The 17,122-nt window shown below is 47.7% G+C and overlaps 1 protein-coding gene across 1 annotated transcript; it reads left to right on the top strand.

Annotated features, from left to right (window-relative positions):
* Positions 1-12,526: 12,526 nt before the first annotated feature.
* LOC145338066 (putative G-protein coupled receptor 139) lies at positions 12,527-15,280 on the top strand. The gene is made up of 2 exons (XM_080182852.1): positions 12,527-12,632; positions 14,382-15,280. The coding sequence occupies exons 1-2, from the start codon at positions 12,527-12,529 to the stop codon at positions 15,278-15,280; spliced, it is 1,005 nt and encodes a 334-aa protein (XP_080038978.1).
* The last annotated feature ends 1,842 nt before the right edge of the window (positions 15,281-17,122 follow it).

Genomic DNA, 17,122 nt, shown 5'->3' with positions numbered 1-17,122 from the left:
GTTTTTGCGACTCATGCACAAGGACCCCAAGGTCCCTCTGCACCGTCGCCTGCTGCAGTTTTTCGCCACGTAAGAAATAGTCCTTCCTGCCAAAGTGGACCACCTCGCACTTGCCAACATTAAATTCCATTTGCCATTTCCTGGCCTATTCGCCCAGCCTATCTAGATCCTTCTGCAGACTCTCCACACCCTCCACGCAATTTGCCGTTCCCCCAATCTTGGTGTCATCAGCAAATTTCGACACCATACACTCGGTTCCCTCCTCCAGATCATCTATATAAATGGTAAATAGCTGAGGCCCCAGCACCGACCCCTGGGGCACTCCACTAGTCACCAACCGCCAATCCGAATAGCACCCATTAACCCCCACTCTCTGCCTCCTATTTGACAACCAATGCTCTATCCACGCTAACACCCTACCCCCAACTCCATGCCCCCTTACCTTCTGCAATAACCTCTTGTGAGGTACCTTGTCAAACGCCTTCTGAAAATCAAGAAAGACCACATCCACCTGCTCTCCTCTATCCACCGCCCTAGACACATCCTCATAGAACTCCAATAAATTTGTCAGACACGACTTCCCCTTAACGAAACCGTGCTGCGTCTGCTCTATCAAGCAATTCCCCTCAAGATGCCTCGCTATTTCCTCCTTGATGACGGATTCTAACATTTCACCTACAACAGACGTTAAACTAACCGGCCTATAATTCCCTGCCTTTTGCCTGGCACCCTTCTTAAACAACGGCGTAACATTAGCCGCTTTCCAATCTTCCAGCACTTCCCCGGAATCCAGCGACGTGTAAATTATTCATCTCATTGGCTCGCTAATTTTGGTTCAAGGACCATTTAACTCTTTGCTAATAGTCTTGCTAGTGTCTCAATGTATTGTTATGCACCTTATTAATAATTAGGAACTTCCCATTTCAATCCCCCTCCTGGCCATTGGTTAGCCCAATGCTAAGCCAGTAAACACTTAAATTCTAAAGAGTGATTGGATGCTTGATTTCATCAAACATAGATCATAGAACAGTACAGCACAGTACAGGCCCTTGATGTTGTGCCCAGCTTTGTCCAAGATCAAGCTATCCCACTTCCTATCATTCTGGAGTGTTCCATGTGCCTATCCAATAACCACTTGAAAGTTCCTGAAGTGTCCGACTCCACTATCACAGCAGGCAGTCCATTCCACACTCCAACCACTCTTTCAGTAAAGAACTTACCTCGGACATCCCTTCTATATTTCCCACCACGAACCTTATAGTTATGCCCCTGGTAACAGCTATATCCACCCGAGGAAATAGTCTCTGCACGTCCACTCTATTTATCATCATCTTATGAACCTCTATTAAGTCGCTTCTCATCCTCCTCCGCCCCAAAAGAAAAAAGCCACATTTCCCTCAACCTTTCCTCATGAGACCTATCCTCCAAACCAGGCAACATCCTGGTAAATCTCCTCTCCACTCTCTCCAAAGCTTCCACATCCTTCTTATAGTGAGGTGACCAGATCTGCACACAATATTCCAAATGTGGTCTCACCAAAGTCCTGTATATTTGCAGCATAACCCCACGGCTCTTAAACTCAAATCCCCGTTAATGAACGCTAACACACTATAATAATAACTCCATCTGCCACTTTTCTGCCCAGCTCTGCATCCTATCAATTCTCTTTGCAGTCTACAACAGCCCTCCACCTTATCCACTACTCCACCAATCTTGGTGTTATCAGCAAATTTACTGACCCATCCTTCAGCCCCCTCTTCCAAGTCATTGATAAAAATCACAAATAGCAGAGGACCCAGCACTGATCCCTGTGATACACCGCTGGTAACTGGTCTCCAGTCTGAAAATTTTCCGTCCATCACCCTCTGTCTTCTGTGAGACAGACAGTTAGTTATCCAATCGGCCAAATTTCCCTTTATCCCACACCTCCTTACTTTCTTCATGAGTCTACCATGGGCAACCTTATCAAATGCCTTTCTAAATTCCATGTATACGATATCAATTGCTCTACCTTCATCTGTACACTTCGTTACCTCCTCAAAAAATTCAATCAAATTTGTCACGCAAGACTTACCATTCACAAATCCATGCTGACTATCCCGGATTAAGCTGCATCTTTCCAAATGGTCATAAATCCTATCCCTCAGGACCTTTTCCACTAACTTACCAACCACCAAGGTAAGACTAACCGGCCTATAATTACCAGGGTCATTCCTATTTCCTTTCTTAAAGACAGGAACAACATTTGCCACTCTCCAGTCCTCTGGCACTATCTCCATGAACGGTGAGGACCCAAAGATCAAAGCCAAATGCTCTGCAATCTCATCTCTTGCCTCCCAAAGAATCCTAAGATATATCCCATCTGGCCCAGGGGACTTATCGACCCTCAGGTTTTTCAAAATTGCTAATACATCTTCTTTCAGAACATCTACCTCTTCTAGCCTATCAGCCTGTATCACACTCTCATCCTTAAAAACATGGCCTCCCTCCTTGGTAAACACTGCAGAAAAGTATTCATTCATCACCTCTCCTATCTCTTCTGACTCCATGCACAAGTTCCCACTACTATCCTTGACCAGCCCTAACCTCACCCTGGTCATTCTTTTATTTCTCACATAAGAGTATCTGACCCATCAAGGACATCTCATGCCCTCTCCTTGCTCTCCTAAGGCCTCTTTTTAGCTCATACCTTGCTACCTTGTAACCCTCAAGCAACCCAACTGAACCTTGTTTTTCATCCTTATATACACTTCTTTTTCCCTCCTGACGAGAAATTCAACCTCTTTTGTGAACCATGGTTCCCTCACTCGGCCATTTCCTCCCTGCCTGACTGGGACATACCTATCAAGGGCATGCAGTATTTGTTCCTTGAACAAGCTCCACTTTTCATTTGTGCCTTTCCCTGACAGTTTCTGTTCCCATATCATGATCCCTAATTCTTGCCTAATCGCATCAGAATGACCCCTCCCTCAATTATAAACCTTGACCTGCCGTATGGCCCTATCCCTCTCCATTGCAATATTGAAAAACACCAAATTGTGGTCACTATCTCCAATGTACTCTCCCGCAAACAAATCTAACACTTGGCCCAGTTCATTACCCAGTACCAAATCCAATGTGGCCCCACCTCTTGTCAGCCTATTCACATATTGTGTCAGGAAACCCTCCTGCACACACTGTACAAAAACTGCCCCATCTGAACTATTCAACCTATAAAGGTTCCAATCAATATTTGGAAAGTTAAAGTCACCCATGATAACTACCTTGTGACCTCCACACCTTATCCATAATCTGCTTTGCAAGTTCCTCCTCCGCATCTCTGTTACTATTTGGGAGCCTATAGAAAACTCCTAACCACATGACCAATCCTTTTCTAACTTCAGCCCATATTACCTCAGTAGGCAGATCCTCTTCAAACTGCCTTTCAGCAGCCGTTAAACTATCCTGGATTAACAATGCTACTCTTCCACCTCTTTTACCACCTTCCCTACTCTTACAGAAATCCTATACCCCAGAACTTCCAACAACCATTCCTGTCCCTGTTCTAACCATGTCTCTGTAATGGCCCTAACACTGTAGTCCCAAGTACCAATCCATGCTCCAAGTTCACCTACCTTATTCCGGATGCTCCTTGCATTGAAGTAGATATTTCTTCCTTCTTAACCTGGGTGTCATCACCAATAACATACTGAATGTATGTAATTGTGTAGAAATCATAATCCCACTAATACTTAAAAATCATAAAGAAAACGTAATATCGTCTCACATAGGCCATCAAATAGCTGTCTGGCAATACATATTCTTATAAACCAGCGGAGCACTTAGTCATAGGGACATCTCCTTGTCCTCTTGGATCGATGCCACTGCTGCTGTCCTCATCATTGACTTTGTTGCCAAAGAACAGCAATATTTGAACCCTTGCACAATTATAATGATCATTGGAATGAAAATGGAGTAAAATACTATCCCTTGCACTATACTTGTCCCAAGTGATCTCATCCAGTCAGTTCTGCAGCTCCTCAGAAAAGAAGATGTTGGTTCTTTAAGTTTCTCGAAGTCCTTCTGAATGTGCGCAGCCAAATTAATTATGTTCTCTGAAGTGTCTGGTAAGTATGTGCAACATTTTGTTCCAATTAAAGCACATCTTCCACCCTTAGCTGCCAATATGAACTCAAATGCCCACATGTTTTGTCGCACAACTGCCTGCATGGCAACCATCTCATTACTGATCTTCAATAAGTGCCATTGAGTGTTAGGTAAGTGTGCTTCCCCTGAAGCAATATCAAATAATGCAAGATTGATTACGATTGGTGGATCCAGACCAATTTGGTTGGTTATATCGACCGAATGTTGACACTTGTTCATGCCCCAATCTCTTCCAGCGCCTCTTCTATTCTCAATACACAATATATCTTGCAGTTTCCGTTCTGCTTCATTTAAAGTGAGGCTGGATGTGGGACTGGATGTATTAAAAATAGGTGAATACCTGTTCATGTCACCTGGCCCACCTGCACAGGATCAATTTGTATAAAAGTCTACTCTATCACAAGCCCCAGGAAAACCTACTGCTATTCCTCATGATCCCAAAAAGACTGAGTAAGCTGATCCCACACAATTAAATCTGCCCATGATAAAGCTACTGGGTGTAAAGGAATCTGGGAGCACATCCAACATTTAGATATATGAGCAGTTTCAGCATAGTGTATGCCATATACAAATAAGTATTAGTATGCAGTTCATGATGGACTGTCTGTATAAAACATAACAAACTCAACAGTAAAAGAGCAGGAAAGTTTAAAAAGCCTTTCAACAATTCTTAATTGATCATATTAATATTCTCTTTGTAAATTTCCCAGCTGCTTGTTAATATTAAAAAAGATAAACATTCATTTACAGAACCGTGCTATAGGGCAGTATTGTACCATTTTATGTCTTGAGTGCTGTGTGGACTTGAAACTGCGAGAGTTTCAGATCCATCTTTGGGCGTGTTTTTAGGCCGCCCCTACATACTCTGCCTGCAAAATTTTGAGCGAGTCTGATTCTCGCTGCAGAAGTCTGTGGTGGGGCTTAACTCGCCCAAAACCCTGCAGCTCCGATCGGAGCCTCCAACTGCACACGCGCAAAAGGAAATAATGCTGTTCCTCTCCCACATCCCTCCCGGGCCGGATAATGCCTCCCCCTGGGCCCCACAGAGATTGCCCCCCACATTACTGACCCACTTAACCCCCCACCACCCCACTGCCCAGACAGATCACGCATTCCCCCCCACCACCGATTGCAGGCACAATGGCAGCACTCCCCACCCCCTCCCTCCCGCCACTCTTTCCCCCACCCAGCACCCACCTACACGTGGCCCCCATCTCCCCCTGACTCCGATGGCTATCTGACACCTCCCTTTCTCTCTCCTGCGCCCAATCATCACAGAAGCACAGATCCATCCCCCACAACCACCACACCGCTCCCCCACCTCCATCAGCACCCCTGCAAGTGTGCACTTGCCTTCCCCTCAATGCTAACAAGCAAACTGCATTTAACTTGCTGGAATCCTCTCTCAACTGTCTGCGCTTGACCTGCCCTAATGAGAGGCAGCTCCATTAAAACCCCAAGGATGGACAAGAAGTGCAGGAAGAAGTAGAAAAGTAGCCAGTGCCCAGATTCAGTAAGCACGACCTCAGCAGGTTACTGGATGTTGCAGAGGGAAACCCTTTTCCCCTCGGCAGGACGCAGACCCAGGGGAGGTGGCTGCCTGGGAGGCAATAGCCGCCTCGGTCAGTGCCGTGGCACTGGCCCCCAGAACAGCAAAGCAGCGTTGCAAGATCAATGACCTCATCCAGGCAGAAGGGGAAGCGCTTAACCCCCATCTACCATCTTCGCCCCCAAAGCAGCCAGATCCTCCCACCTTGCATGCTTCCAGCCCCTGACACCAAGCACCATCTTCCTCCTCCCCAAGAGTATCACTGGGCTTGCCTTCTGAGGGCCACACCCTGACACTTTCAGGAATCGTGCCAACATTTTTTTCACGGCTCCTTCTATCCCCACAGGAGACAGGACTCCGTAGCTGTCGGGAGAGGGAACAGACAGGGCCTGGTGACCCTGACCTCAGGGTCCTCACCTTCTTTGAGCAGTGGGCCTGGAGCCGGCCAGAGAGGATGACATCTGAGCAGTCAGCCACAGCGTAGTCGGGCTGGATCGAGAAGTGAGCGCCTGTCAATCCTCCACACAATTTGAGTCAATTACTAGGAGTCATAGGTTTAAGGTACGAGGGGCAAAATTTAAACAAGGTGTACAAAGCATGTTTATTTACACAGAGTGTGGTGGGGTATCTGGAACTCTCTGCCGGGGGAGGTCGTGGAAGCAGGAACAATAGTGAACTTTTAAGAGGCAAGTGCATGAATGGATGGGAATAGAAGGATATGGTCCCAGGAAGGGTAGGGGGTTCCAATTCAGATGAGCAGCATGGTCGCTGCAAACTCAGAGGGCCGAAGGGCCTGTTCCTGTGCTGGAATTTTCTTTGTACTTTGTTCTATGTTCGATGGAGAAATGTCAAGTAACTTTCTAGCACCCCAGATTCCTTTGTGTCCTTTGCGCTTAACCTTGTGTCCTGTGTTGCAACACCAGATCTGGAAGCAGCAGGACCATCTGGGATCAAGGCCCCCGCTGCAGTTCCCGCCCATCCTGAGACTGACAGCTCTAAAGACTCTTCGGAGGAAGTGGGTGAAGGGACCTCCGAGGGTGGCACCTTTTTGGCATCAGCTTCCACCTCCCAACTCACCATCCCAGGTATTCTCACATCGGTGGCTCCAGTTAGTGGTGAGGGACCTGGGTCACTCTCTGGCGAGCACGACATATCTGCTAATATACATTGGGTGGAGGAGGGAATGTCTGGGGCCTCTGGCACGCGGGGGCCTGCCGGAGGCGAGGACTCAGATGGCCCCAGGCTACGTGCTAGGCCTCTGGCATCACTTCTTCCTCATGGAGATGCAGCAACAGATTCAGGGAATGCAGGAAGGGCTGACGGCCACACTGGACCCACTGCAAGGCTGCTGGGAGGAATCTCAAAGCTTTCAGGTGGACCAGCCTGTCTTGCATGGTTCCCAGACCAAAAACTGTAAGGGTAGCGCCCATCGTGGAAAGCCTGGAGCAGGGGATCCTCACCATGATGGCAAGTTACAAGCAATGGCTGAGTCACAGAGGGCCCACATCTGAGGACTTCAACAAGCTTATTGAGAATCTGCGGCCCATGGCTGAGAGTCTCGAGAGCTTGCAGTAGACCTAGCGCGACAGCGCGGAGACACAGCGGGCTATGGCAGCAGCCCTTGAGAACGCAGTCACAGAGGGTCATGGCTGAGGGACAGCAGAGCTTGGCCCAGACTCAGACGGCACTTGCCCATGCCGTTGATAGGTGGCCCCCGACTCAGGTGGCCATCGCCGAGGGCTCGGCCACCATGGAGAGGACACACGTGGTCATCCAGGATTGGCAGGATCGGGTAATGCCAGAGCTTCTGGAGCTCACTGCAGAAGCACTATCATCACATGGAGTGAGCCAGGGGACCCACAAGAACCCCAAGGAAGAGGAAGGGCTCGAGTTCATGCCCGGGCCTTCCAGCCAGGAGACTGTAGCTGTGGTCACACCTTCTGACTCCTCACTTCCTGACACTGGGGCATCTCAGGGGCAGCAGGATAAAGAAGGTGTCATGGATATGTCTCAGACACTTGGAATCTGGTCAGGACTCTTAAGATCCAAGCCCTCCTGAGGACACTGGTCAAGCGCATCACAGGCCATGGGGTGAGTAGGCAGCTGGCCCCCTCCACCTCCAAAGTCCATTCTGGGGATACACGAAGATGCAGTGGTAGGTCATGTAAGTTTAGGAAGATGTTGTTCCATTAAGAAGGCACAGGTGGAGGGCTGCACTAGTTCGATAGATTTTTAAGCACCCTAACTTCTTCTGTTCACAAATTTTTATGTTGAAACTTATTTAGACACATCTATTGTAAACAAGAAATTTTTTTTCACCACCAACCTCTAGCTAATTTGTCTCAGAGTTGCCTCGAACAGGAATGGGGTTACCACGATGGTTTCCGGAGGGATGCTTCATGTTGATGTCAGTTGGGGAGGCTCCTCAACGCTGTGTCACTGAGAAAATAAAGGCATTGGTTCACCAGAACCCACGAACCATTCCCTCCTCTCCCCCACCCCATCCACCCCAGGGCTCTGTAGGGGGTTTTCAGATCCCTTACCCACTACACAGACATGGGCCCAGGTGCCAGCGTACATGCGGAACTCAGCTAGATTCAGACTCATTTGCGCCAGGACATCATCACAATGGTGCTTAGTGAGTCGTCTTCACCTTCCTGCCTGCCAAAGAAACTCACTGACACAGCGTACCGAAGCCCACTACCCTTGTTTTGCAATGTTGCAGGAGATAGTAGAGGGAATGGAACCCACATGCAGAAACACAGGCCCCTAGTGAGCAAAGTGCCTGGTGAGTATGGCCTCATAGAATCATAGAAACCCTACAGTGCAGAAGGAGGCCATTTGGCCCATTGAGTCTGCACCGACCACAATCCCACCCAGGCCCTACCCCCTTATCCCTATACATTTACCCACTAATCCCTCTAACCTATGCATCTCAGGACACTAAGGGGCAATTTTTAGCATGGCTAATCAACCTAACCCGCACATCTTTGGACTGTGGGAGGAAACCCACGCAGACATGAGGAGAACGTGCAAACTCCACACAGACAGTGACCCAAGCTGGGAATCGAACCCGGGTCCTTGGTGCTGTGAAGCAGCAGCGCTAACCACTGTGCTACCGTGCCGCCCTCTCTTTCCTCACATGCCTGATTCTTGCTGCCAGCCCTCCAGCACCTCGGTAGTGTTGCTTGGCATTGTCCTCCTCCTCCTCCTCCCCCTCTTGTTGGGTGGCCTTCTCCCCAGCTTTGCCTGGCTGGTCAGCCTCCACGTCTTCCTCCTCCTCCTCCTCCAAAAGGTCTCTTCACTGCTACGCCAGGTTGTGAAGGGCACAGTGCACCACCACAATGTGGGAGGAAATCAGGGGGCTGTATTGTAGGGCCCCGACAGGTTGGTCCAAACACCTGAACTGCATTTTCAGGAGCCCCATGCACCTCCCCACTATCGAGCGGGTGGCAATGTGGGCCTCAACCTCAATATCACTGTTAGCCACTCGGCCAATCTTTGCATCATCGGCATACTGACCCTATCCTCCACAAAGTCGTTTATATTAATGATGAACAATAGGGGGGCCAGCACAGATCTCTGTGATACGCCACTGGCCTCAAGTCACTAAAACAACTGTCTGTCATCACCCTTTGTTTCCTACCACTAAGCCAATTATGAATCCATCTTGTCAGGTCACCCTGTATCCCACGTGCATTGGCCTTCATAATAAGTCTCCCATGTGGGATTTTGTCAAAGGCTTTGCTGAACTCCATGTAAACTACATCAACCGCACTACCCTCATCCACATACTTGGTTACCTGCTCAAGAAGTTCAATCAAATTTGTTAGGCATGACCTCCCTCTGACAAAACCATGCTGACCATCCCTGATCAAACCATGCCTCTTCAAAAGAAGATAGATTCTCTCCTTCAGAATCATCTCCAGGAGTTTCCCAACATGAGACTCACCGTCTGTAGTTCCCTGTCTTGTCTCTACAACTTTCTTAAATAGTGGGACTACAGTAGCTGTTCTCCAGTCCTCTTGGGTGTGGAGATGCCAGCGTTGGAATGACGTAAGCATAGTAAGAACTCTCACAACATCAGGTTAAAGTCCAACAGGTTTAGTTTGTAGCACAAGCTTTCGGAGTGTCACTCCTCCTTCAGTACTCACCTGAAGAAGAAGTGACACTCTAAAAGCTTGTGCTAACAATAAAACCTGTTGGACTTTAACCTGGTATTGTGAGACTACTTACTGTGTCCCCTTGGTGGTCAGGGAGGAATTAAAAATTTTAGTCAGAGCATCTGCTATTTCCTCCCTTGCCTCCCACAATAGCCTTGGATACAATTCATCTGGACCTGGCAATCTGTCCACCTTTAAGCACACCAATACCTTCAATGCCTTGCCACTCCCTGTGATAATTTTCTCGAGGGCCTCAGAGTCCCTCTCCCTGAGTTCCATAACTATCTCCTCATTTTTGCTAAAGGAGTTATAGTTTCACCCGAGTCCAGAGTACAGAAGATTCTTTCAGGTGGTTTTCTGACAGAATCCCCGGTCCTGGTCCCTGGGACTTGGTTGCAGGTTGAGTTCACTGGAGGTGCAGAAAATGCTTCTTGTGTCCTAGGGAGAGATGGATGTTGAAGGGAGTCTGCTGGACTGGAGTCCTGTTTGAAGGCTAAACAGCAACTGAAGATAAAATTCTAAAGCTGTTCCATAAATGAAACTCAAACAGTTCAAGTCTTGGTGATGCTGTCGGGCAGTTTCAGGTCAAGATAGTCAGCTAATGAGAGCACTTGTTAAAACTCATTGTATTTTGAGCAGGTATCGGCAGAACCATTATGACAAAGTTTGGGCGCGCTGCTGGGAGACACCAGCAGCCGCTATTTTGCGGGCTTCTTGCTGGGCATCACGGCCTCAGTGAGTCTCGAGACTAAGATTCCAGTGTAATCAGCTCCACATCGGAAACTGGCACAGAACCAACTACAATATGGAAATCACAAACAAACAACAAAAGAACAAAGAACAGTACAGCACAGGAAACAGGCCCTTCGGCCCTGCAAGCCTGTGCTGCTCATTGGTCCAACTAGACCATTCGTTTGTATGCCTCCATTCCCAGTTTGCTCATGTGACTATCCAGATAAGACTTAAACGATGCCATCGTGTCTGCCTCCACCATCCTACTTGGCAGTGCATTCCAGGCCCCCACCACCCTCTGTGTAAAAAACGTCCTTCTGATATCTGAGTTATACCTCGCCCCTCTCACCTTTAGCCCGTGACCCCATCTGCATTTGATTAGGGGGTCCGGGACTGAAGTCTCTGCCCGCTTGTGTCTTTCCCCATGTCAGGAGTGCTTCACTCCAGTGAGATTTACGCCTGCTCCCCACTAATGGGGAACAGGTAGCTCCACCCCACTGGAGGGAATAGAGGCCATTGAGGCTTCCCCTCCAGAAGGTCAGGGGAAAGGGAGTACCCCCTTGGAAAGTGGCCCTCTTCGTAGGGTGGGTGATAGGTGGGGGTGTGGGGGACCCGCTGCCATTCTGCACTTGGGATGACTGAGAGAGGGAGGGAAGAAGGAAGTGGTCAGGGTTGGCCAATGTGGTGGGGGGGGATCAGGGCTTGTTGCGGGAGGGGTGTTGAGGCAGTCATGGAGGTCTGTACTTTGTGGGGCAGTGTGTTGGAGGAGGGGTGTTCAGGAGATTGGGGCTGTCCAGGTAAGGGGTCGAGGAGATTGGGGCTGGCCTGGGGATGTGTGGGAGGCCAGCGTTCAGAGGTGGGGAGGTCAGAAGGCCAGCAATGGGGGTTTGCGCGATAGACCAGCAATCTGGAGGCCAACAACGCAGAGCTAGTGTGAATGCACCGATCTCTGTGCTGACAGATTGGCACATGCGCTGTGGCCCACACAGCGCTATACTGCTGGCCTCTTGGGCGGGATGGGCCCCACCCCATGGGCCATTCAGCCCATCGAGTCTGCACCGACCACAATCCCTCCCACGCCCTACCCCTGTAACTCCATGCATTTACCCTGCTCGTTCCCCTGACACTAAGGGGCGATTTAGCATGGCCAATCCACCTAATCCGCACGTCTTTGGGCTGTGGGAGGAAACCGGAGCACCTGGAGGAAACCCAAGCAGAAACAGGGAGAATGAGCAAACTCCACACAGACAGTGACCCAAGCTGGTAATCAGGCCCAGGTCCCTGGTGCTGTGAGGCAGCAGTGCGAACCACCGTGCCACCCCAGTACTGTCCTGCATTCATTTTCAAGCTGCTCAAAAACCTCAATCATGTGGTTAACTTCAGCTGTTTTATTAGTCCAACCATTCTTAAACTTAAATATATTTAAAATTAAACCGTAAAGTAGCTAGACTGACTTAGATTGATATATTTTCAGGCCTGTCTTCTGGATGGGACACTTACAGGCCTATAGCCCTCTACAGCCATGCAGTCGTAAACAATGTCAGCCAGTCCACTTCTTTCATCCATCTTTTCTTCTTGAAGTCCTATTATGTCCCAGCCAGGCCAGGTTAATGCTTTACTTTGTGATGTTGAAAATATTGCAATGGAAGGAGTTAACTGAGCTCTGTTTGTTCAGTGACTATAATTAATGTCTCCGTGGATCTTAATTGGAGGATTGCCTGCTTCTACTAATATGGGAATTCTCTCAATGTATTATCCAGAGTGTCAGCAGGAGTATCACTGCCATCAGTGACAGGGATCCGCAGCTCCGGAGACAGGGAGAGATCAGAATCCGAGGAGACTCAACTGGAATATTCCAACAATGGATCAGAGTCTGAAAACAATGGATTGGAATGTTACATCAATGAGCAGGGATCTATCCTATTGGCTTTATATGATGTCTGTGGATTCGCAATGGAACACATTGCAAAATCGGATCCAATGTGCACTGAAGATTATTCAGCACTTTTACTATCCTATCCTGGCTATTGTTGGCATCCCTCGTAAGTCTCTCTAACCAGCTGTCACTTCTTTAACTGTTTATGTCATTTAGTCTTCCATTTTTGTGCTTTTATTGATCCTGCCAATCTTGGAAAAGGATCAATCCAACATGAAACATTAACTCTGTTTCACTCTGCAGATCTGCTGCAATCCTCCAGTATTTTCTGATGCTATTGTACAAGATACCAGTTAGACCTCAGCTGGAACGTTGTGTAACATTCTGAGCACCATACTATAGGAAGGATGTGAACAAATTAGAGAGGGTGCAGAAGAGAGTTACAAGAACGGTTCCAGGGTTGAGCATGTTCAGTTATGAAAATAGACTGGAGAGGTTGGGACTGCTCTCCTTGGAGAGAAGAAGCTAACAAAAGACAATGTCACAAAACGGTGAGCTTGGCCACACTAAGTTCACTGGAGAGGTGCTGTGTTGTGATTTCACTGCAGATCCAAGCAGTCGCAACCAGCGATGTAGTTCCACCGGGCTCTGGCTTTATTCCATTGTCTGAAATTATTGCCCAGGAGTGATCCAGGTGAAATTAGGAGGGAGAGAGAAGAGCAAGGGGTGCAGCAGCTGCGGTGATCTTTCGTGTGGGGGTGGAGCTGGGTGAGGGGTGGAGGAGATGCTGTATGGACTACAATTAAAACTGCATCAAATAACTCATTTCAAAGTGTTAGCATCTCTCCCTCTGATTGAGATAAATACACAGCTCAAGAGACAGACCTTCCAATCACGTCATTAACATGGTGCAGAGATTTCTGCATCACTTGGGTGGCACTGAGAGTATCTTCTGGGGGCTAAAATTTCCTCCAACAGTCCAAAGAAGTGTGGGCTAGGTTGATTGGCCATGCTGAATTGCCCCTTAATGTCAGGGGGATCATCAGGGTAAGTGTGAAGTGTTACAGGAATAGGTCCTAGGTGGGATTGTGGTTGGTGCAGACTCAATGGGCTGAATGGCCTCCTTCTGTACTGTAGGGATTCTGTGATTTTTTTTCACTTTGGACTCTCACTGCATCTGGGACAGCAAGTTGTTGTTGTAGCTCGTGGAAAATGATGGGGTTAAACAGTATCAGATGGTCAATAGTGTTGCCTTCTGGCCAGAGATTCTGGCACCTGAAACACCATCATCACTAGGGGTGTTTAGACTCATAGAATCCCTACAGTACAGAAGGAGGACATTCAGCCCATTGAGCCTGCACCGTCAACAATCCCACACTATTCCCATGACTCCACATATTTAGCCTGCTGATCCCCCTGAAACTCGGGTCAATTTAGCATGGCCTATCCACCTAACCTGCACATCTTTGGAATGAGGCAGGAAAGCAGGGCACCCAGACGAAACCCATGCAGACACGGGGAGAATGTACAAACTCCACACAGACAGTGACCCAAGCCAGGAGTGGAACCCGTGTTCCTGGCCCTCTGAGGCAGCAGTTCTCGCCGCTGTGCAACCTTGACGCCCTCGCAATGTGATCATTTCAAAAGAAATGTAATTGTGTTTCAGTTCGGGAGGAATAGGAAGCAGGGGTGGGTGATAATCAACATTCAGTTGAACAATTTCAATAACATCACATGTGCCATTTAAGCACTCCCATATTCCACCTTATTACAGATTTGTTCTTTCATTCGTTCTTTCAAGTACATTCATGGAATATATCAATGGGAGACCAACACAATTGAGGGTCTCAGTAAAACCTCAATGAAACTGCTACCTTTACTTCCAGCCTGATGTTTGATTTTCCTCTCCTCACAGTTAACTTAGTGACGATTATGATCCTCTCCCGGGGAAAGTGCGGTCTCTCCAAATCTGTCACTCACTACCTGGTTGCCATGGCAGCAGCTGATCTACTGGTCATTATCGTTGACTTGATATTGAGACACATTTCAATTACTTTTGATGACCAGTTTTATTTCCGGCGATCCATCCCCATCTGTAATATCCACGCCGTCCTGCTCTATGCAGTTACTGACTGTTCTGTCTATTTCACCGTCACTTTCACCTTTGATCGATTTGTTGCCATTTGCTGCCAGAAGCTGAAAAGTAAATACTGCAGTGAGAAAACGGCAACTGTGGTCCTGGGAACAGTGACTGTGCTGAGCTGCTTAAAGAATATTTTCTGGTATTTTATGTTCCTGCCTCAGTATAGGTTGAAGGGCAATACTTGGTTTTGTGAAATGTCATTCGATGTTCAGGTATCTCAAATTTGGGGACCAATCGAGTTCCTCCATCACATTCTAAATCCAGCAGTGCCATTTGTCCTGATTCTGTTCCTCAATGGATTCACTGTCAGACACATTATAGTGAGCAGCAGCGTTCGCAAGAGACTACGGACTCACAGCAGTGAAGACAGTTCCAGAGACCCAGAGATGGAGAGTCGCAGGAAATCCATAATTCTACTCTTTGTTATCTCGGGCAATTTCATCATCTTATGGGCACTGTTAATGTTTTATTTTACATGGTACCGAATGTCAGGTTTGGGATATCAATCTGTTTCTCTCCATCCTTTGGTGCTTGAATTGGGTTTCATGCTGCAACTCTTCAGTTGCTGCACCAACACTTGCATTTATGCTGTGACCCAGACTAAGTTCAGAGAGGAGTTGAAGAGTATGCTGAAGTATCCCTTTATTCTAACTCTGAAATCCATTCATTGAGGAACAGAATTGAGTCACTGAGTGATTCCAGAAATTTTACCATGTTATTTCCCATTTCCAGCACGGTGGGTGGGAGGAGAGGGGGAGGGGGATTGTGCAGAGGGACGTTCCCCATTGTGATGATGGAAGAACATGCGGCCATTCCTAATGGGATGGTGAGTTGGACACGTTGAGCAATCTGGTCAGATAGTATTTCCCATGAAAACCTGACATGCTTATAGTTATTGAATTTACTGGACACTTGACACAAACAGATCATCAGAGAGGGCAACCGTGGGACCAACCTCACTGGAGCCCAGAATATCCAGCCACCTTGGAAGCATTCAATGCTGTGGCTGCAAGAGCAAATCAGACGATGAGAATCCACTGCTTTCCTCCCCATTGTCCACAAACATTAGTGCTGAATTTAGGAGTGTGATGGGCGAATGGGCCAGGAACTGGCAAATGGAATTTAATGTTAGCAAGTGTGAAGTTGTCCACTTTGGTAGGAATAATGGTAGGAAGGACTATTACTTACATGGTGAAAAACTGCAGCATGCAACGGTGCAGAGGGACCTCAGCGTCCTTGTGCATGAGTCGCAAAAACCCAGCCTGCAGGTGGTCAGGAAGGCGAATGGGATGCTGGCCTTCATAGTGAGGGGGATTGAATATAAAAGTAGGGAGGTCTTGCTGCAACTGTACAGGGCACTGGTGAGGCCGCAGCTGGAGTACTGTGTGCAGTTTTGGTTGCCGCACTTACGCAAGGATATTTTGGCCTTGGAGTGAGTGCAGAGGAGGTTCACTAGGCTGATACCGGAGTTGAGGGGGTTGAACTATGAGGAGAGGCTGAATAAACTAGGCTTGTACTCGTTAGAGTTTAGAAGAATGAGGGGACATCTCATTGAGACATATAAGATGAAGAATGGGATGGATAGGATAGAGGTGGAGAGGCTCTTCCCGCTCAGAAAGGACAATAGGACTAGAGGGCACAGCCTCAAGTTAAGGGGGGGGACAGTTTAGAACGGAGTTGAGGAGGAACTTCTTCACTCAAAGGGTGGTGAATCTCTGGAATTCTCTGCCCGTTGAAGTGGTGAGGACTGCCTCGCTAAATATATTTAAGACGCGGGTAGATAGGTTTTTGATAGGCAAGGGGATTAGGGTTATGGGGAGAGGGCGGGAAAGTGGAACTGATCCACAACAGATCAGCCATGATCTTACTGAATGGCGGGGCAGGCTCGAAGGGCTAGATGGCCTACTCCTGCTCTTATCTCTTATGTTCTTATGATATTCTCTGCTTGCCTGGATGAGTGCAAGTCCAACAGTACTCAAGCAATTCAACACCATTCAGGGAAAAGCAGCCCACTGGAGCGTTCTGAATCTGCATCACCATTCAGTATGATTAATGGTGGATTTTGGGCTTTAACTGCACAGACCATCCTTCCTCCATGTTCCCTGTTTCCAGGAGATCAGTCAATTGAGCCTTCGATGTATTTAATAATGGAGCATCCACAGCCTTCTGGGATAGAGAGTACCAAAGATTTGCAATCCTTTAAGAAGAATAATTTCTCCTCATCTCAATCCTAAATGACCAGCTCCCCATGTTTTATATTCCCCAAGAGAGCAAATGATCTCTCAGCATCCACCCTTTGAAGTCCCTCCTGAATCTGAAGTGATTAAATGAGATCATTGATCATTCTTTGAACTCAATAGAAAATGAACACAATTTGTTCAGCCTCCAATCATAAGACAATCCCCTCATCTGAGGCACTAGTTTAATGAACCTTCACTGTTCCTCCTCCATTGGTTTAAATGTCAATACCAAAGCTTCAAAAATATTCCTGATATGCTATTATCAAAACCTTG

Source organism: Carcharhinus amblyrhynchos, unplaced genomic scaffold (genome assembly GCF_965287045.1).
Source record: "Carcharhinus amblyrhynchos unplaced genomic scaffold, sCarAmb.v2.hapA scaffold_92, whole genome shotgun sequence".
Lineage (NCBI taxonomy): Eukaryota > Metazoa > Chordata > Chondrichthyes > Carcharhiniformes > Carcharhinidae > Carcharhinus > Carcharhinus amblyrhynchos.
Note: the sequence above shows the minus strand (reverse complement) of the source record. Positions and strands in the feature narration are given on the sequence as shown.

Bases quoted from the DNA above. Each gene is read 5' to 3' on its own strand.
- LOC145338066 (XM_080182852.1), top strand. From the start codon at position 12,527: ATGTCTGTGGATTCGCAATGGAACACATTGCAAAATCGGATCCAATGT. The intron at 12,633-14,381 runs GTAAGTCTCTCT...CTCTCCTCACAG, and splicing joins GGCTATTGTTGGCATCCCTC to TTAACTTAGTGACGATTATG.